At 35.9% G+C, this 22,308-nt stretch overlaps 1 protein-coding gene across 1 annotated transcript in view; it reads left to right on the top strand.

The window, feature by feature from the left end:
- ADAMTS12 (ADAM metallopeptidase with thrombospondin type 1 motif 12) overlaps nucleotides 1-22,308 on the top strand; it is a 482,021-nt gene that overhangs the window by 412,677 nt on the left and 47,036 nt on the right. The window contains 4 exon segments of the mRNA XM_051969545.1: nucleotides 5,600-5,810; nucleotides 16,359-16,740; nucleotides 16,743-17,530; nucleotides 22,111-22,263. Of these exon segments, the coding sequence (XP_051825505.1) occupies nucleotides 5,600-5,810; nucleotides 16,359-16,740; nucleotides 16,743-17,530; nucleotides 22,111-22,263 (1,534 nt within the window).

The following is a 22,308-nucleotide window of genomic DNA, read 5'->3' on the forward strand; positions in this document are numbered from 1 at the left end:
AGAGATGGAAATGGGCCCTGAGCTGGGGACTTCTTTGGAAAAAAAAAAAGAGGATTTTAAGAAGTACAGATTTGAAGGAATTGATCTTTAGGCACCTCACAGTCTGGAAAAATGCATGCACAGTCTATACACAAAAAGCTCTGCTTTGATTTTTGTATCTCTGAAGAATTTAAAATTACATACTTATATTTTGTTGTATAAAATAGAAGAAAATTGCATTGAATAAATCTCTGGGGTTGGAGTAAAGAGGGTAGAGAACAAGATTGGGCAAAAGATAATAATTCACTTAGGATGAGACATAGTGATTGAAAGCGAGTGAGGGAAATATCCCCAGGAAAGTTTGTTTGAGGCAAGATTGCAGCAGGTGTTAAACGTCAGACTAAGGTTTGTGGGTTTTTTCCCACAGTTAATACAGATCCACTGATAAATTTTGAGTGGAGTGGAAAGTGATGCGGACAAATGAAAAGAAATGAAGATAATTATAACAACTGTGTGAAAGATGGATTAGAAAAGGGGAAACTACTGGAAGTAAAAAACTAGTTCAGAATCGTTTAAAATATTCTAGGAAATAAATGATAAGGAATAGATTTAGTTTGGTGGCTGTGTGAATGTAGATATAGGAGATGAGGCAGGATAGTGATATAAAAGATCCTTGTCTTTATAGATTAGTCTCCAGGAAGAGAGAGAATCAACAGTGCTGAATGATCTACATTCAAGGAGTACTGAGAAACAGAGTTATTTGAGAATGATGAGTATCATAATAATTAATATTTATGTAGCATGTTAGACTCACAAATAATTTTACATGCATTAACATATTTGATCTTCATAATAACTAGGGAAGGTAAATGTTATTGTTATCACTATTGTACCAGGAAGGAAACTAAAACTTGAATGCCAAGATAACATGGCTGTTAAATGTTTAGGACAAAATTTGAACTCAGGTTTTCTGTCCAGCATTCTATCCACCATACCAAGCTTTCCAGTTGTTTCGGTTGTAAACCATTCTTCTTAATCCCATTTGGAGTTTTCTTGGCAAAAATAGTGGAGTGGTTTGCCATTTCCTTCTTAGATCATTTTATAGATGAGGAGACTGAGGCAGAGTTAAATGACTTGCCCAGGGTCACATATATAGTGTCAAGTCAGATTTGAACTCACAAAGATGATTCTAGTTCCAGTACTCTCTCCAAAGAGTCCTCTCTTTCCATGCTATACTTCTCTTCACTTACTGCTGAAAAAATATTCTGGTCATAATCTTTTATTATTCTAGCTTTCCCTCTGTCAAATAACTTTTAGTTCTGGTTTTCATTCTCACAGTGACCTTCAACTCCTCCACTTCTCAGTTCTTACCCCTTGTCCCAGCTATGTTCTTTTCCTTTCCCTATCTCTACTTCTTATTGAACTCATTCAACTTCACACTATCTTCTACAATTATGTACTCCTCTGCTCATCCAAAAGATGCTAATCCTTATTGAACAACCTTTACAAGGCTGTTCCTCTACTTATTGTGTCCATTCTCACCCACTTCTCACCAGTGAGTCTAAGAAACTGTAGCATGTACAGCAGCAGCCCCCTGCAAAGTTGTGCTTGCAGATGGGCTAAATCAGGGTGAGGATGACCAATAGATCTCAAGTCAGTCTGTGAGTTAGGGTGATACCTACCCCAAGCACGTGACTTTCTTCCCACGGAATGGATGGAGGAGAACAATTTGTTCCACTGATCATGAAGGTTGGCTGAAGCAGGTACTACGGAGTGCTGAGAGCTTGGTCAGACATGGAAGATGACAAGATCATCCACCACATCTCAGTCTATCACTGCCTGTCTAACATACTTGTTCCTTCCACTGGATTTGGATGACTTGGAAGAGTGAGGCTGACAATTTTGTACTTTTCCTTATTTAATCTTCCAATTCATGAGAAAGTCAAGACATAGCTCATGATGTACTATTTCTCTTCAAAAATGAAGAATCAACAACTCTACTTACCTAAGTGGCACAGTGACTAGAGTGCTATGTCTGGAGTTAGAAAGAGTTGTGTTCAAAATGTAATCTCAGAGACTAACAAGTCACAAAATCTATTTGTCTTACTGACATTTGACAATTGAAGAAACTATGAAGTTGTTAGTATAGCACCTAGCACACAGTGCTATATAAATGCTTATTTCCCCCCTTTTTTTCTTCTATCCTTTGTTCCTTTAATCTATTACCACTTTGTCTCCCTAAATCTCAACCTTAGATTATTCCCACTATTTTCTTCACTCCTATTCACAAATAACTAAATTGAGTTGGAGAAAATCACAAAATCACCTTGACTGGGTCCACTACAAATTTATGTTACCTGATTTCCAACAATGCCTTCACTATAGGAAGGCAATTTACTGTTAGCCCTCAAATTTACCACAGGGGTTATTCCAAACCTTTTCATTCCTTCTCAAGCTATCCATGGCAACTCCTGTGACTCCACTAATAAAGACAAGTATTAGATACAAACAAATGTCGATGCGAAAGTAGCTTTCCTGCTTAGGGATGGAGAGTTTTTGTTCCTATAAGTGTTTCTTAGTTTAGTCTCTCCACACACTATCTGCAACTTCATAAAGCTTTATATATTGCCTTTCATATAAAGAAACTCAGAAGACTTTACCTCTACTTTTTATTAATTTCCTGAAATAGAGTCTGTGGAAGTGAAGTGGAAGACAGAAGGAATAAAATAGATGGTAGGCAGCAAGCAACAGGAAAGCTCTCTTCTTTTCTCCTTATCCTTGTCAGAGAGATCTCATAATGTAAAGATCATGCCATTTTTAAGATAGTGACAAGCATATGTAAAGTATCCATCACTGTATGGAGGAAATACCAGGAAAGGAAAACAAGGAGGTGCATTATCTCTTCTCAGGGATACAGCTGAAGGCCCAGCTGAGAGTAATTAGATAAGTCAGGCGTTCAGTCAGCCTAGATTAAGCAGCAGCCAGAATGACATTTCTTATATTCAGCAGTGTGCTTAGGATCCTGAGAAAATGTCAGAGGTAGAGCAAAGTAATTAAATTAGTAAAGGAGACTATTAGTTCAGTTTCACATCACACAGTTCCAAATATTAATTTTTTTGTCAGTGTGTGGTACTGGCATCCTCTGTCACTGAAAGAAAAGCAAGTGATCTCACTTACTGAGAAATTTTACCCCTCCAGAGCAAAACTTCTTCAAAAGGCCATGACTTTTAAAATGACTACATTTTTGGAGGCACTGATTGTTTTTCTTCCTGTAAAGTTTGGTCAAGATCTTGAATTGTGGTAAAGTAATAAAACTCTTAGCTGACATAATAAATAATAATAATAAAAATAATAGATTAAAAATAAATAATAAGTAATATAAATGATATGGGTAATTAATAAATATATGAAATGATCATATTAATAGCATTTACTTTGTATTTTAAGATGCGTGAAGCACTTTACTTATGTTATCTCAATCTTCATAATAATACTATAAGTACAATTATGATCTCCATTTTATAGATAAAAAAATCAAACTTGAATGATGTTATGATATTTGCTCAGACTTACATGGCTAATATAAATATCCAAAGCAGGATTTGAATTCTGACTGTGAGAAAGACTTTTAACCTCCCTCATCTGTAAAATGATGAGTTTGGAGTAAATGACCTCTGAGATGTCTTCCAACCCAATTTAATTGAACCAAATAAGCTTTTATTAAGTATTTACAATGTGCCAGGATCATGCTAGATGCTAGAGATACAAAAAAGGCAAAAGACAGAGCCCCTTCTCTCAAGGGGCTTCTAATCTAATTGGGAAGATAACATGCAAAAAAATTACATTCCAAGAAAACTATGTACAGGATAAATAGGGAAAGGTTTTTAAAGAAGGAAAAGGCTGGAATTAAGAGGGGTTAGAGAGAGCTTTCTGTAGAAGATAGAATTTTAGTTGGGATTTAAAGCCAGAGTAGGTCAGTAGTCAGAGCAGAAGAGAGAGAGCTTTCAAAGCATGGAGGACAGCCAGAGAATCAGAATGGATAACTTTACAATCAATCTCTAAGTCGCTTTTAGCTTTTTGTCTATGACCCTATGATTTTCTACCTGTCCATAGCTCAGTGGGGGTGTAAGTATGCACTTTTAGGAACAATAGATAGAATGTAGATAAAAGAAGAAGGGAAGACACTCAGGATGTATAATGAACTCTGGAATAATCAAAAATCATCTATCCCATTAATGGCATCATGATCAAGTAGGAAAAACAACAAATAAACTCTAGACTGAGGATGAGACAGTTTGGATACAGTGGACAGAACATGGACCTGAGCTCAGGAAGACCTGACATCCAATATAATTCAAATATGACCTCATACTTATGACTGCTTCTTTATGGACTGCAAGCATACCTACAGGAAATTTCTTATGCTCAGGAAATCCTCACTTGAGTCATCCATCCCTACTGGTTATTATCTCATATCTTCTTTCTTTCATGGCTAAACTCCTTGAAAAGATTGTCTACAATATGTGCTTTTCACTATTTTCTTGACTATAGTCTGTTTTCTGAAACTACTCTCTTTAAAATTACTAATGATCTTTCTGACCAAATCTCATGGATTTTTCTTCATCCTCACCCTTCTTGACCTTTCCACAATCTTTGACACAGTCAATAACTCTCTTCTTTCTAGGTTATGTGACACTACTGGCTCTCCTTCTACCTATCTCACTGTTCCTTCTTAGTTTTCTTTGATGGATCTTTATTCAGATCATATCTGCTTACTGCAGGTGTTCCACAGGGATCTGTTCTGTGCCTTTTCTTCTCTCTATAACATTTGATTTAGTGATTTCATCAGCACATATAAATTTAATTATCATCATTGCTGATACTAATTTATCCAAATCTAATTTCTCTGCTGACTTCCAGTCTCACATCTTCAACTGCCTACTGGGCATCACATGGAACTGGATTCCTATAGATATCCTAAACTCAACATGTCCAAAAATGAACTTATCTTTTCCCCTAAATCTCTTCCCTTTCAAACTTCCCAATTACTCTAGCACTCCTCTCCATCATCTTCATTTACAACCTAAGTGTCCAACTTGATTCCTCTCTCATCAAGATTTCACTTGAAGACCTCCAGTAAGGGGAAGCATAGTTTTTTGAGGTAGCCACTTTAGGACAGCTAATAGTATACTATAATTTTCAGATCTTTCTCAGATGAATTGATCTTCTGAGTTCACCATAACTTTATCTTTATAACTCATTTTTTCTAGCCTATCAAGATATGTCTTTAATCAGTCAGCCCCAGTGTACAACATGCCTCCAAATTTTAGGGGCAAGTTTTATAATTACAGCATGTCTTTGTCCTATTCATTGTAAAATATGCTAAATAGAATAGGATAGCAAATCCCTCAAATATTCCATTAATAATCATCTTCCCATTTCAAAGCAGACCATTAATGACTATGTCTTGCCCATATCACTCTATCTTTTCCACAGGAACAGAATGAGAAATTTTCAAGTATTCACAATTTCCATAATTGTATGTCATGTTTATTTTCTTTTAAATACACGAAACTGGATGTGTTTATGATTTTTTAAATAGCCATAAATTTCTTTGTAGATGGTGGGCAGGAGAGTGGCAGGCCTGTTCAGCAACCTGTGGTCTTCAAGGAGAGAAGAAACGAACAGTGCTGTGTATTCAGACAGTGGGTTCTGATGAGCAAGCTCTTCCTGCGAAGGACTGCCATCATTTGCTTAAGCCAAAGACTCTCATTTCCTGCAATAGAGATGTGCTGTGTCCATCTGACTGGACAGTGAGCAACTGGAGTGAGGTAAGTTGAGCCACATGAGGCAAGTGTTAGTCCTAAGGGTTTTATTAGAGGCTCTTCTCTAGAACCACATTTCAGATGATCAACACTCAGAAAACTTGGGCAATGATTATGTATCCTTTCTCCCCATTTCTTCTTTTCCTGCCTATGTCTTATCACTACAAATTCTTAATCTAGGTTTGTTGTCAACTAATAAGGCACACTTCCCAGGGGCTATTTATATATTTATGATGGACTCTTGAAAATTGACAATCTTTGAAATTCAAAGAAACTATATGAAATAATGTCAGAGAACTAAAATGACATTTGGGTGTGGGAAACCTAATATCCTCTTTAATCATCTCTTTATTGTAAGCAAACTCCTCTTTTGCCTATATATTAGAAAGCACGACACTCTGATTAAGCTTTTAGTCATATTCTTGGAAAGAATCAGGGTGATAGAGCATAGAGCCAGAATATATCATTTTTATGGATTGTCATTCTACTTGTAGAAGTAATTTTCTGGAAAGAATAATTCAGAAACAATCAGATATAAGTTTATCCTCAACTTAAATTTTCTTCCAATCAACTTCTAGATTGGCATCCTGAGGCTTTGGCTGACTCCCAAAGTGATTCTAAAAGAAATGCATTTTTATTTGTCATCATAAGGATCAGAGGTCATTATTGTTTCCAGTCCTGTTGTTGGGATTGCACGCTATATCTGCTTGCCACTAAGTTAGTTAATAACTGCAAAGATGACTCAAAGTAATGTGATTAAATTGTTTCAAGAAACAGACCATGTTATACATATTCAAATGAGGCTTGTCTCTAGAGGTCATTATCTTAAAAGTCAATATATGCTTCTTTAAAACAATGATGCTCTGTTCCCCTTGCTTATTGTTACAATAAATGTAACTAAGCAGGGTAATAAGCAATGTCTGCCAGGCATATAAAAATAAAAATTTGTTTTTATGGTGAGCTAGAGTTTGAAAAGTACTTTTGTCACAAGAATCTTGTGAGCTATGAAATATAAGTATAACCCCATTTTACAGATGAGAGAACTGATAATCTAAAGAGGCTCAAGGGTCACATTAGAAAAAAATATTATAAAGATTAGAGCTATTCTGTTTGACACTAGCAGGCATAATGGGGAGCTATAGGTTGAAATTATAGAATGGTAAATCTAAACTTGATATTAGAGGGAATAAACTCACTAACAATTCGACCCTGCCACTGGAGGTCCTCATGCATAAACTGGACCACTACTCTGTCAGTGGGAGTTGGGAGATCAATAAGCATGAGCCTAGCCCTGCTCCCATCTCCCTACCCATCATGTACCACCACTTTCATCTGCCATAATATGTATATAATAATTATATCTCTCATACATGCTACTGTAGAGGTGATTTTTATTGAGTTACACTTTGGATAAGATAGGTTCTGAGGTCCCTTCCAAATTCTCTCTCATTCTGGAATTTACCCAAGATCATCTCCTCAGGAGCTGTCAGGCTCTTCCAGTGAGCTAAAAACCAACTGCCTATCACCCTATTTATATTCTTTCTCAGGTTATAGTCTCCACATTTTCAAAATACATTTCTGCTTTGATTATATGCGCCCTTATTCAACATTCTTAAACTCAGCAAACCCAGGATTACTAGTTCCTTTAATCTCTGTGAAAGATCTTAAAGTCAAAAATATGTCAGAGAAATAAACTTCCTGGTACTACAAAAATGCATATCTCAATATATCATTGTTGGGCCAGAGCATCCTTTCTATAGTTTCAGGGAGGGTCTGAACATAAAGATTGGACAGGTAGGTGTATTTCCCTACTGACCCAGAGGGCTGCAAATAACTATGTTGCCAAACAGGCCAAATGGGATATTACAGCTAGTCCATTAAATCTGTTTATCTAAAATGTGTCGTGCACACCGTAACTTTAATGTTATCGTTATTGTATTTAATGCTTTTAGAGTAAACTCATCTGTCATGCAGAGTTCACTAATTGCCAGTCCCTAGTGGTTTTTTACAAGATATCTAATTGCAGGTTCTATTGTGAAATTCTTCACATCATATTTGTATACAAGATGTACAGAATGACTCACATTATCTGGTTTAAAAAAAAAAAAAACAAACCTGGTAAATGGCCTGACCCTTGCTGGTACCTATGTACTTCCTCCTCTAGGTTTGTTACTGTAGTTTGTTGTTGGAGGGATACTTGTACCTGTGATTTGGCTTTCATTTATCATAGTTGAATATAAATAATAGCAAAACCATTTGTTAAGTAATGCTATTACTCTTTTTAAATCTATAACATAAAGACATCTATGGAATGGCATCCACATGGAGGGACCTAGCCTTCCCATTTCTCCCCTGGCACTCTCCTAATCCATCATTGTAGATTGGCAAATAATAGGTACCTTGTCAGAGGAAGGAGTCAAATGATGCAGATTTTCCTGACTCCTAAGCTCCACACTCACAGCCTCTTACCATTCTACATTGGTGGGGAGAGTTTCCATGTTGAGAGTTGGGAGATCAATAAGCATGAGTCTAGCCCTGTTCCCATCTCCCTACCCACCATGCACTACCACTTTCATCTGCCATAATACTATATAATAATTACATCTCTCATACATGTTACTGGATATATAGGATAAGGAGCTTGTGACAGACAAACACTACCTTCCATTTCTTCCCATGAACCAAATGAGTTGTCTTTGTTACTGCCACCATTCTGTATTGTCTCAGCCTTGGACAAATTTATGGCAATCTGCTCAGTCTGTGTACTGGCACTGCTTAACAATTTTACCGGGATTTTCATGTGTGAATGGAGAGTGTTGGAAGGCAAGTCATTTCTTAACCCAATTCAATTCAATTTCAAATTCAATAAACATTTACTTAGTATCTATCATGTGCCAGGCATTATATTAAGCAGTGGGTATACAAATAAGAAAAAGAAAGTCTAATCCCAACTTTCAAGCTGCTTATAATCTAACAAAGGAAGATATCACAGAAGGAAGCTGGAAAGGGAGGGGAGATGAAATATTAGAAATAATAGAAGAGCAGAGAGGCATCTTGTTGAGTTGAGTTTAAGATAATCAAAACTGCAGATGGAAGTGAAGCATGAATTAAAAAGTTTAGATCTAACCATTTATGAAGGACAACTTTAAAAGATATTAAAATTTTTTTTAAAAGTTTATTATTTGCTTAACATTCTCTTTTTTATTAGGCTTCACATTTCTCTTCCTTCCCCTAGCTCCTCCCCCACTAACTGAGAAGGCCAGAAATATATTGATTACAAAAGTGAAATCATACAAAACATATATCTATATTAGCCATATTGCCAAAAAAGACAAGAAAAATGAAACAACAAAATTTTACTTTGACTTTAGAGTTCATTACTTCTCTCTATGGAGGCAATTTCATCATAAGTTCTTTGGAATTGTCTTGGATCATTGTTTTCATCAGAGTAACTAAGTCTTCCATGGTTGATCATCATTGCAATATTGCTACTAATATGTACTCTGGTCTCTTAGTTCTGCTCACTTCACTTTCTATCAGTGCATAAATCTTCTCAGATTTTTGTTTTTTATTAAAGCTTTTTATTTTCAAAACATAATCATGGATAATTTTTCAACATTGATCCTTGTAAAAGCTTGTATTTCAAATTTTCCCCTCTTTCCCCCATCCCCTCCTCTAGATGGCAAGTAATCCAATATATGTTTAACATGTTAAAATATATGTTAAATCTAATATATGTATACATATTTATACAATCATCTTGCCACACAAGAAAAATCAGATCAAAAAGGGAAATAAAATGAGAAAGAAAACAAAATGAAAATGAACAAACAGAAGGAGTAAAAATGCTATACTGTGATCCACTCGGTTCTCACAGTCCTCTCTCTGGGTGTAGATGGCTCTCTTCATCACAAAATCTTTGGAACTGTTCTCAATCATGTCATTGTTGGAAAGAGCCACACCCATCAGAAATGATCATTGTATAATCTTGTTGTTGCATGTACAATGTTCTCCTGGTTCATTATATACCTCAACAACGATACTGTATGAGGATGTATTCTGATGGAAGTGGATTTCTTCGACAAAGAGATGTCATTCAGTTTCAATTGATCAAGGATGGACAGAAGGAGCTACACTCAAAGAAAGAACACTGGGAAATGAATGTAAACTGTATTTTTGTTTTTCTTCCCAGATTATTTTTACCTTCTGAACCCAATTCTTCCTATGCAACAAAAGAACTGTTCGGTTCTGCACACATATATTGCATCTAAGATACACTGTGACATATTTAACTTGTATAGGACTGCTTGCCATCTGGGGGAGGGGATGAAGGGAGGGAGGGAAAAAGTTGGAACAGAAGTGAGTGCAAGGGATAATGTTGGAAAAAAAAATTACCCAGGCATGGGCTCTGTCAATAAAAAGTTATAAAAAACAAAACAAAACAACAACAACAAAAAAACCAATGATCTCCTGGTTCTGCTCATTTCACTTAGCATAAGTTCATCAGGTTTTTCTAAAACCATTGTCTTCATCATTTCTTATAGCACAATAAAATTTTATCACCATCATATACCACAACTTGTTCAGCCATTCCCCAACAGACAAGTAGTCTTCCAATTGCCAATTCTTTGCCATCAATAAACTCTTATGAAAGTTTTATACACATATGTTCTTTTCCTTTTTCTTTTATCTCTTTGGAATATAGACCTAGTAGGGTTATTGTTTACTCAAAGTATATTTTATAGCCCTCTAAGCATAGTTCCAAATTGTTCTCCAAAATAGTCAGATTACTTCAAAACTCCACCAACAATACATCAATATCCTTCTTTTCCACATATTCTCCAGCATTTGTAATTTTCCTTTCCTGTTATGTTAGTCACTCTGATGGAATGAGTAGTATCTTAGAGATGTTTTAATTTGGATTTCTCTAAATCAGTAGTGATTCAGAGTACTTTTTTTCATATGATTATAGGTAGATTTGGTTTTTTATCTTCTAAAAACTGTTTTTTCATATCTTTTAACCATTTATCAATTAGAGAATGGCAAATAGTTTTATAAATTTGACTCTGTTCTCTATATGTTTAAAAAACAAGGACTTTATCTGTGAAAAATGGCTGTAAATATTATTTTTTAGTTTCCTGCTTGCTTTCCTTCTCATTGTGGCTATATTGGTTTTGTTTCTACAAAAGCTTTTTAATTTCATGTCACCAAAATGTTCCATTATGCTTCTCGTGATGCTCTCTATCTCTTGTTTGGAAAAGCCATTGAATTTTAAATCGGATCATTTAATTGACCTTTTAACTTACTCACTTTCTCAAATTACAAGTGATTGGATCCAGGCAGGGTCTCAGTTGGGTTGGCTTGCCCTTAGGAGATAGCCAATTCACTTTCCCTTTTTTTGTTTTTATATAAACTATTTGATTAGTTCGTTGATCATATGGTTGACAGATTATGGATTCATTTATGTTTTATGAAATCTAAGTGGTGCTGTGGATAGAATTGTGTATCAGGAAGACGTGAGTTCAAATCTAACCCCAGACACTTTTTACCTGTGCAGTGCTGGACAAGTCACAGCATCTCTCTGTCTTAGTTTCCTCATCTGTAAAATAGGGATAATAATAGTATCTGCCTCCTGATTGTTGTAAGGATCAAATTAAGCTAGCTGTCATCATCATTAATGGTGTTATCATTGGAAGAAGTGGGCAGAGGAAGGTGTACATAGACTTGATGGCACCAGAGAAATAAGAATGCTATGATCTTCAGGGGGCAGGAGCTACCTTTTTCTTTAGCTGGGGGAGCAGATCCAAAGAGCTGCAAGTGAAGGGTCTTCAATATTGAAGCTCTGGCAGCAAAAGAAAAATTAAACCATGATTATGTGACATGATGCTTGTGAACTCAGTACCCTTTTAGATCACTCCACGAAAGAAGGCTGGGTATCTTATACAAAAAGGTGGTGTCTCAGTCTTTTCTGATTGGTTTCTTACCCTTGATGTCACAAGAGGTTAGGTGCCAAAAACCTAGATGTTTCTAGCAAGAGTTATTGCAAGGGGTTTCTAGAGATGAGACAGGGCAGAACTATCAAACACAGTGGAGACAATCTGTTCTGAGAATGATTACACTTCTCAAACAAGAGGTTTTCAGGTTAAGCACAAGGAATGGATTGTTTAAGTCTTCTAGTTTGTACTTACACATTACACCCCACTCCTTACTTAAATTCTTGAAATTGTTCTTGTTCTTAGAGTGGCTATTTTTGAAAATGATCCTTGAATAGAACCGTAGGTAATACTGTCACCATCTGGGAGACAGATGAGCCTCCTGCCAATATCAGTGCTGATAGTATTAGCCTATTCCCTACTCTGAGACTGCTTGTAGACAACAAATAGAAAGGGGGGAACATGGGTTCTAATGTGTCTTTTTATTCTGATTATGGAAATGAAAGAGAAGCATATAGTAGAATGGAGGGATCTGGAATCAAAAGACGTAGATTCAAATCCCATATCTGATAGTTATTTTGTATTGGATCTTGGGCAAAAAATATCAACGAGGTAGGTGCTATGTAATCTAGCTAATCCATGAGTTCAAGTGGTGGAGCTTCAAGTTCCTATCTTAAACAAAAAAGTCAAGGGTGAACTATATCCTTTCTCAGAAAAGGAGCAGCAGAGGTCTTCCTTCAGACTAGGTTATATTTAATGTTAGCACAAGTTTCATCTTAAAATTTATTCACTAAAAGTGTGTCTGTGGCAGAGTAGAAATTTTTCCATAATTCTAGAAAGATGATTTAATTGAATTTAAATGCATTAGCATTAAATAGGGTTTTTTTTTAATCAAAGGGAGGAATTAGAAATACAAAAAATAGAAGATCAGGAACTTAGGGAGAATCAGTTCTCACAAAGCAATGTAATGTGACCAGAATTAGTGAAGGAGCAGAAGTTTCTATTAAATAATTACAGTAATTGAATTTCAGAATAGTTATGCTCTGAGAGAGAATGGTAGACCTGGGTGACCTGAAAGAATCAATTCTTTTCTCTTCTGGTGGGTGAATAGCTGGCCTCCTTAAGTAAGGCAACAGGGTTCTGACTCAAAGCTAATGATTATTCATATCTTTGGGAATGGTTTTGGTTTATATACCTCAGAAGATTTTTTTCTTCTTCTAATGCATAGTTATTGTCAGAAGTGGAGATCCTTTTTAACTTGCTATCTCCACAAATATATTTTCATGCCTTCTCTTCTTTCCATTGATTTTTCTAACTATGCTTCATTTCCACTGTGCTTTTTGGACTTCTGTTCTGATATAAACTCCCCTTCCATCTTTGGGTCCTTCTTTTTGCACTTTTTTTTTTTACTACTAGGACTTGAGTAGTAAATAACAAATTTATGCTTACTAACCTCAACTTACTACTGCATGGCATCCTTCTATCCATATCTTATTGAATTTCTCCCCAGTAGTATCTCCAATTGTTTGCTCTTTCCTCACAATTTCAACTCTACTTCTCCCTTCTTTTTTAATCAGATAAAAATATGGAGACTAACTTATACTCCATCTCATAATCTTCTGTATATCCCAGAAGCGCTCTCGCTCTCGCTCTCTCTTTCTCTCTCTCTCTCTCTGCTCCTTCCCACAGATTCCAGAGAATGGAGTAATATTTCTCTTGGCTAAGAGTAACACTTAGCATTTTCCCCTTAATCTCTTTTATGCTTCAACTAATCCCCTAAACAGTGGTGTTTGTCTGGTGCCTATAGAATAGGACTTTAAAACCATATCCATGGAGGGAAAAAGTAGCAATAGCACACCTTAAAACTCTGCAAAACAGTCTCATAACATAAGAAACTTGGCATAGTTTGCTTGAGATTATTTCCATTCTTCTTGGTAAATACTTTTCAGGTATATGAAAGAATGCTCTATGGCACATGATTATTTTCTGTATTTTCCAAGCTCAGAGTTTGTTTAAATGAAGAGCTTTGTTCTCCCCGTAGGACAACAGAAAAACTTTACCTATAAAGGTGTTATCAAAAAATACAATGATTGTGCTGATTGAAGAAGCACTATATTATCCCCATGAAGTGTTTTTGCCTAAGACTTTTCAACTTTACCATAGTGATACTAACATGCATTATGATTTGTAATTAGAAATGTTATTTTCACTGAAAGTGTCATGATATTTCAATTACTTTTAACCATCATGTAAAAATAAAACAGTTTCTTTTGGGTTTATCAGCTATTCGTCTTGTGCACAGGTAATAAATGAATTAAAAATGTTTCGTGAGCCATGTCTTCCGAAATGTTTTGGTAGTCCTATGAGAATAGCTGAACATTATACTTTTCTGAAGTTTAGAAAGGTGACATTTTGGAGGGAATCTGCCTCCAAATTAGACCAGGATTATACCTGATAACCAAGAATCTATTTGAATTGAAATGGATACTAGGTGGTATAGAAATATAATTTACAGATGAAAAAACATGAGCTGTTTTAACTATATGGTAAGAACAGTTGGCTTTTCTTTATACAGTCTTTCTTCCAGAGAAATCCTATTTGCCTAATTCTCAAACTGTTAGGGTGGTACATTCCTTTAGAACCAATTCAAAGATGACTAAGAAGTTAGTCATATATTTGACTGACTGTTTCACTATCATTTTAGGTCTGTTTTTTTTCCCCCTTGTGTATGGTTTTGTTCAAGTAACATTGGTACAAACCAATAAAATCAAGGAAAATATTGAAGTTCTATTCTATTACTTCTGTAACTGCTTGCTATAAAAAAAGATTGTGGAAGCCAAATTGTCCCATTAATCTGTTCAGACTAATTTACTTTGTGAAAATAATGTCCAGTACACAAGCAAGAAGAGTATAAGTTGAGTTACCAATGACATTCACATGTCTGCTCTTTCTGCTTTGTTTCCTCAGTCTGGTTAAATACCAATTTCTGTACTGGTGAATGGTGATATTTAACTGTGGGGAAAGTGTCATAACCAATGACAAATAACAACAAATCTCTAGCTTTTACACTTCAAAAAAGATACATTTTTCTTTATTTAATTTCTTTTTTTAAAAAAGATGTTGGTTTTTTTCAGCACAAGATAGGTACTATATTTTTGAAGGACTTAGTTGTAAACCTCCTCAAAACCAAAAAAAGATATATTCATTTATCAACAAAAATTTATTAAATGCTCACTATGTACTGGGCTCTATGTGAGGCTCTGGACTAGAGATGAACTATTGAGGTGATTTCTTTTTTTTCCTCAAGAGTATTTTATTTTTCCAATTATGTGTAAAAATAATTTTCAACATTCGTTTTTTGTAAGATTTTGTGTTCCAAATTCTTTTCTTCCTTCTTCCCTTACTTCCCTCCTCCTAAGGTAGCAAGCAATCTAATGTGGATTATACATGTATAATCATTTTAAATATATTTCCATACTTGAAATGTTGTGAAAAACAAATCAGAACAAAAAGGACAAAAAGAAGAAAGAAAAAGCGAACAAACAAAATGATGAAAATAATATGTTTCAATCTACAATCAGTCTCTAGTTTTCTCTCTGGATGTTGATGGTACTTTCCATCTTAAATCTGTTACAATTCTCTTGGATCATTGGAGTGATTTCTGACTATCCCTCCCAAGTTTATGAGCATGTGCCTGTGATTGCAAAAGATTCTTAAATTGGTTATCTATGTACTATATTTGTTAACTCAGGATCACCACTATTGGAATTCAGAGCAAAAACATCACCTTGAATCAAATCTCTTTAGTTTAATTTGTCTTTACTTACATTGCCAAATGATATTGATTTCTTCCTATGAAAAGTGATTCTTTATCTTGCCTACAGCTTTGATAATTTCCACAATCCACATAATAGAAGCCATTATTTCTGCACAGGTTTACAAGCCCCTTGAGATTATATTATCTCCTTCATTGTTAGATAAAGTTTTTATCCTGGGGCATAAATGTGATCTCTCTAAGTCATTGGGAAATTGAGAAGTAAGGAAGCTTGCTAAATACAGTCATTTTCAACATTTGGCAAGTTCTGAACGTTCTTATACTGGATTTTCCCATATTTAATACTCTGCTCACATCTCCATTTGCTAGATCTGTGGCAATGTCTATGTGACACCACTCAGAATAGGCAATTTAATCAGATTACTGGACAATTCATTGAAAAGAACAGGCAGATCTGGTACTGTAATGGGGCTATTTGGGTCACTCAGTATCCATACTTATTGAAATGGACTGAATATTTTGCTCGATCAGGAATTCAGAATCAAATCATAGAATCATAGCTTCCTAGAATTGGAAGAGATTGTAGAAGCTATCTATTTTGTCCAATTTTCCTCACCTCAACATAATGTTAGAACTTCCTCCTTGGTATTTATGATTTATGATTGGTTGGGATCTATTAGGGCACTTTCTAAGGTGATCATTCCTTTAACAGACAGCTGATTCCATTATTGAACAACTCAAGTTACAATTTATTTTCAGCATGCTGCCCAATTTCTATTAGGTCCTAGGTATAATGATAAGGTGTCTTTTCTTACCCAGAATAACTATTGACTTTTTTTCCCCCAGTGTACTGTTTCCTGTGGTGGAGGAGTGAGGATTCGAAATGTCACTTGTGCCAAGAACAATGATGAACCATGTGACTTTACAAAGAAACCCAATAGCCGAGCCCTGTGTGGTCTACAACAGTGTCCTTCTGGCCGGCAACTACTGATCCCTCCTCTGAAACCCAAGAAAGGACCAATTCCCAATAGGAGAATTCTTCCCAAACCTAAATCAACTCCCTCAAGACCTCCTCCTACACCTAGTTCCACAGTTCTGACGACACCCATGATGTCTGAAACTGTGAACCTGAGCACTACAACAATTATTAGCCCAAGTCCTGCTATGTCCTCAGAAGATCAAGACCCAACAGGAGGAAAATTGCAAAATAATTCAATCTCCTCTGAGCTAGACCTCCTGTTTCCATTGTTCCTACTGAAAACACATCACAGCCAAATCCTACTACTGGTTCTGTAAGTACCCAGACAAGCAACAGAATTACAACTAGCAAAGGGAACATTTCCCATTCAAAAATGACATCCACCTCTAAAATGGATTTTGTGGTCAAAACAGATGTCATTCCTGTGTTACCATTCACCATAACCCCAGTGACTTTGCAAGTAACTCCCATTTTTGATCATTTGACAGAGGAGCCAGAAATAGAAGTCCACAGTGGCTCAGGAGAAGACAGTGAACAGCATGTAGACAAAACTACTGATGCTCCTGTAATGTGGACCAAGAGCAAAAGTTTCACAAGCCAGTTTCCATCTTTAGATGAAATAAGTATGCCCCCCCAGCCCCAACCAACACCATACCTCAATGATCTTACCACAGGGTATTCATTCAGCACAACAGCTGATGGATTATTGTCTTCAACAAGGATCACTCAACAGCCTACTACTCTTGAATACGGCACACTGGATGTCAATGCAATTGTCACCAAAAAACCTTCCCTCCTTCAGCTACAACCACTGCAGAAAATTGAACCGATGCCAGGTGAAAAGCTATTAACTCACATGCAAACAGAATCTATGAGCAACAAAACTGTATCAAAAGGCCTTGAATCTGATCTGACTGAGGAGGATGCAAAGAATCTGATTGCTGAGGGGTTTTTACTGAATGCCTCCAATTATAAGCATCTCAAAGTGCCTAGTCCAACACAAAGCATTGCCTACTGGATTGTGGGTAACTGGAGTGAGGTAAGAAGCGTTATCTAGTTCATTAGCTAAAAGAATCATAGGACAACAACTGGAAGGGACCTTCTTGTCCATTGAGTCTAGTTTCTTCATTTTACAAATGAGGAAACTAAAATTAAATGCCTATGGAAGTCACTCAAATTCCCTTGTCACACAAAATACTTAAGAGTCATGCAGTAAGCACCACAGATCGGCTTTGAATTTAGGTTCTCTGACACTGGAACCAGTACTTCCCACCACATCCCTCAAATAGATTTCACAATGTGTGGAAAATAGCCAGAAGCTTAATATTCTAAGTAATCTGACTCCAGATCCACTATTCTTTCCACACTATTCTATTTTCACTCTATTTTTCATTTTCATAATCACATTACTAGTGTTGGTAAGTAGTGGTTAGAGACTGATTTGAGTATATTTATCAAGAAAGTATAGACAGACAGCTAATATTAGTGGTGATTTCACCGAGTAGAGAGAACAGCAGTTGATGTTTACTAGAGTATGTTTGAAAGCCCTTGTTACACATTTCTATCTTTGTAAAAGAAACAGAATGAAGGAAATGTAGATAGAAGAGGAGAAGGTGCTTCTGTAATGTGGACCACACCTAGTATGCAAAGGACATACCTAGTAAGCTCTAACCCAAAGTTGCAAGATCAGTTTCTGTCTTTTAGAAAGAACATATCTAAATCATGAGTTTCTGGTTCATCTAGCTGTATTCTAGGAAGAGATTGCCTTGTGACTCAAGGAATGGAGGATGTAAGACAGAGTATAGCAATAATATGACAAGTGCTTTATACATAGTGAATAATATATGTGCTACTGAGTGAATGGATGAACCATTAAAATGTAGAATCATAGAATTTAATAAATTCATATCATTTCAGAAAAGGAAGTAAATTTAGAGATGTTCTTGTCCAACTATGTCTCTCATTTTTCAAGTGATAAAACTGAAGCAACAATGAAAGCCTCAGAGATTTGTCTTGGACCCTGTGTGATTCCACATTTTTTTCAATGAGGCATAGGTGGTAAATCCTGTCAAATTTCATCAACTTGGAGAGAGAGCTAAATGTTGGATACAGAGTTTGGATCTTAGTACACTAGGATCACGGATAAATTAAGCTAAGTAAGTGGCAATTTAATAGGGCTAATGTAAAAATCCTACATTTCAGGTTCAAAAAATAAGTTTCCTAAATTCAGGATGTGTGAAATGTCACTAAATAAGTTTCTGTAAAGGATCCTGGGACTTTAGGAGACAAAAACATCATTCTGAAGCAACAGTTAAATATGGCAGCTGAGAAATTGAATGCCACCCTAGACAGTATTAAGAGAATCTTGAAGTTCACAATAAGGGACATTTTATCAGTAAATAAGGGATTTACTAAAGTACTTGAGACAAGGTGGTAGAGTGGGAAGATTGATAGAGTTGTCATCAAAGGATCTTAGAATAAACCACCCCCTAAGTCAGTGGTTCTCAAAGTATGGTCTAGAGAATCCTGGGGATCTCTGAAACCCTTTTAGAGGGTCTACAAATTCAAAAATAGTTTTTATTTCCAATATGATAAATGTCTATAAATATAATCCAGATAAACAAAAACTCTTTGGAGAGATCCTCGATAATTTTTAATAGGATAAAGATACTGAAGCAAAAGTTTGAGAACCACTGCAAGTATTTACTAATATTTTGACATTGGATAAGCCTTGCTGGATCTCTCTTTATCTTTAAAATCTTCATGATTTAAAAGCTCCAAAATTGTGATCTGGTACCCCTTGGTCTGCTATTCTCCTCCCTGTGAGGTCCATCTCCAGAGAATTGTCATTGTTTTTTGACATATAGATGAGTTTATGTGGGTCTAGAAAAGGGTGAAAGATGTTGAGAACACTGGTTCACATACTGAAGCAACATAGGATGTTTTAGCTTACAGAAGAAATAAAGCAACATGATAAATGCCTTCAAATTTGATAAGGCTGTCACATTAAAAAATAAAAACAGATTGAACTCTTTTGGCTTGGTTCCAATTAGGAACAATGAGAAGTCACAGTGAATTAGCCTTAGGTTTGAAGATGAGATTTCCTAATCATTAGAACTATCCAAAAGTGGAATAGACTGCTTCCAGTATGTTAGGTTTCTTTTCATTGAAGGTCTTTAATCATAGATTGGAAGGCAATTTATTAGAGATGTTATAATAGGGATTGCTGTTCAGAAACAACTTAGATTGGATAATTCTGAGTCTCCTTCCATAACCTAACCTGGTATTCAAGTGAATGATTCATCTTGAAGGAACTAGAACACTTCAAGAAATGTTAACTGATGCTCAATGATAATAATCCAAGAAACTGTATCAAAACCTACCTGTTATCTTTAATGACTATTTTAAGTTCCAGGTGGCATAGAGGCTAAAGGACCAGACCTAGAGTTAGGAAGACCTGAGTTTAAATCCTGCCAGAGGCTTTTATTAACTATTTGATCTGGACTAGAAATTTAACTTCATTTTTCTCATTTGTGAAGTGGGTATAATGATGGTATCTATCTCATAAGACCATTGTGAAGATCAAATGAGATTTTATATATATATATATATATATATATATATATATATATATATGTATATGTATATCACTTTGTAAACTTAAATGTACTATATAGAAGCTATAATCATTGTTATCTTCATTAAATAGCTTACAATTCTTGGGACAGAAAAAAATATGGGTTCTGCCTTTTGTTGTTCTTTTGATTGTGACAAGATTTTAGCAGTTGGGCTGGATCTAGGAGGCATTGCTCACTATAGGAACTCTGGCTGTAGAATGAAAATTGTCTCAGATTTCACAGTCTGTCACAACTGCAAAAGTGTCCAAAGAATGCAAGGTCTAGCTCTTTATAAGAAAAATTTTATCCCTCCTCAATTTATTCACTCTTAGGCAATGATGTAATTAGTAAAAGAGAGAAAAATGACAGGAAAAATCACGACCATTCAACTGGCAAAATCCAATTTAGAATTTGTCATTGTTGGCTGTTAGTCATAGGGGATTCTGCCTATTTCTGAGACAATCACCTCAAGCCATGCAGGTAAATACAACAATGCTGTGGTCATGGGGCAAGGTTGTGTGGAATGAATAGTCCATGGCCTTGCAAATGCCTCTTACTATTATGTTTATGCACCAACACCAGTTCTGTTTCTGAAAATGCCAACATCTTTTCCTTGACCTGACAAATCAGCTGATAGGTCACAACCATATCAATGACTTTGTCTTCCATTTAAATTTCCCTTTTTCTTGTCAGTTTTTGGCAGAGATATTGGGTAGGGATTATTCATCCTTTCTTCTTTTCTTCATTATATCAACATAATGGGGAGAGCTCCTCCCATCTGCTCCCAGTTTATCCCAAATTTAATACGAAAGATATTTGGCAAGATCCTATTTGCTGTTAATTACATTCTAAGTCTTTTCTCCTGGCATCCTTGCTTATTGGTCATTTCTTTTCAGATAATACCTAAATCAAGACTCTTAAGAGGAATTGATTGAACATATTTCTTCATGTCCACTAGCATGGATAAGATTCAGAGCCCTAGAGATAGTAATGAATTTGTTTTCAATATAAATGTGGCACTAGAAAGGGAAGTGTAGAAACAGGACAGTAGATGGACAACAGTGTGGAAATTGTCAATGAATTTGAAGCTACTATCTTTGCCCTGATTCCAGATTGCTCTGGGAAAATCTTTGTATTTCTTTGTGCTTTTATAGCAGGGTTTTGTGATAGATTATGTTTGTGACCTTGAACTAGCCATTGCATCTCTTTGTGCTTCAGTTTTTGCAACTAGAAAATGAAGGGATCAAACATTTGAAATCTATGATCAACTTCTTGACCTAAGGATTCTTTGTGACCCCAAAAAATATGGTGTAAAAACATAAGAAATAGCTTATTTTATGGTACTGATTGTATTTCAAAGAGCTCCATATGAAATCCAGGAATGATAGCTCCTTTTATTTATAGAATCACAGGATGTGAAAAGTAGAAGGAAACTCAGAGATGATGTAGGGCAACCCCCTCATTTTACCATATCATACCAGACTCTTCTGTCCTCCACTATCTCCCAATGTTTATCCAAGCTCATATTCATTGCTTTCATGACAGTATCTTCTCATCTCATCCTCTGCCATTCCTTTATCCTCTTGCCTTCAATCTTTCCCAACATGCTATGAATTCCATCTTCTCATTATGTGACCAAAGCAATTAAGCTTCAGTGTTAGTATCTGACCTTCAGGTTATTGACTGAATTAATTTCTTTAAATACTGACTGATTTTTTACACGATAATTATTTCCTGATAACCTTTCCTTTCCTTATTAAGTTCACCCTTTGAACACAGAAAAACAGTCAAGCCAGACCATCTACGAAAGCAATTTTATCTAATAATCTGTGCACCATTTCACTCCGTAGCTCTCTCCCTCTTACTGGAGAGAAGAAGCAAGTGTTTCATCCTCTGTTTCTTGGGACAAGATTAGTCACCACCACTCATTTGAATCCAGCAGTTTCAATGGTGTAGTTATGTGTATTTTGCTCCATCAATCCTTTCTTTTGCTCTCCCACAGTGTTCTACCACCTGTGGCTTGGGTGCTCTTTGGAGACACGTGGAATGCAGCACTCAGATTGACTCTGACTGTGAGTCCATTCAGAGACCTGATCCTGCCAAGAGATGTCACCTGCGCCCCTGTGCAGGATGGAAAGTGGGCACCTGGAGCAAGGTAATTAAAGCTCAGCTTTGTGCTTGAGGAATGACTCCCTAAAGA

Source organism: Antechinus flavipes, chromosome 1, assembly GCF_016432865.1.
Source record: "Antechinus flavipes isolate AdamAnt ecotype Samford, QLD, Australia chromosome 1, AdamAnt_v2, whole genome shotgun sequence".
Classification (NCBI taxonomy): domain Eukaryota; kingdom Metazoa; phylum Chordata; class Mammalia; order Dasyuromorphia; family Dasyuridae; genus Antechinus; species Antechinus flavipes.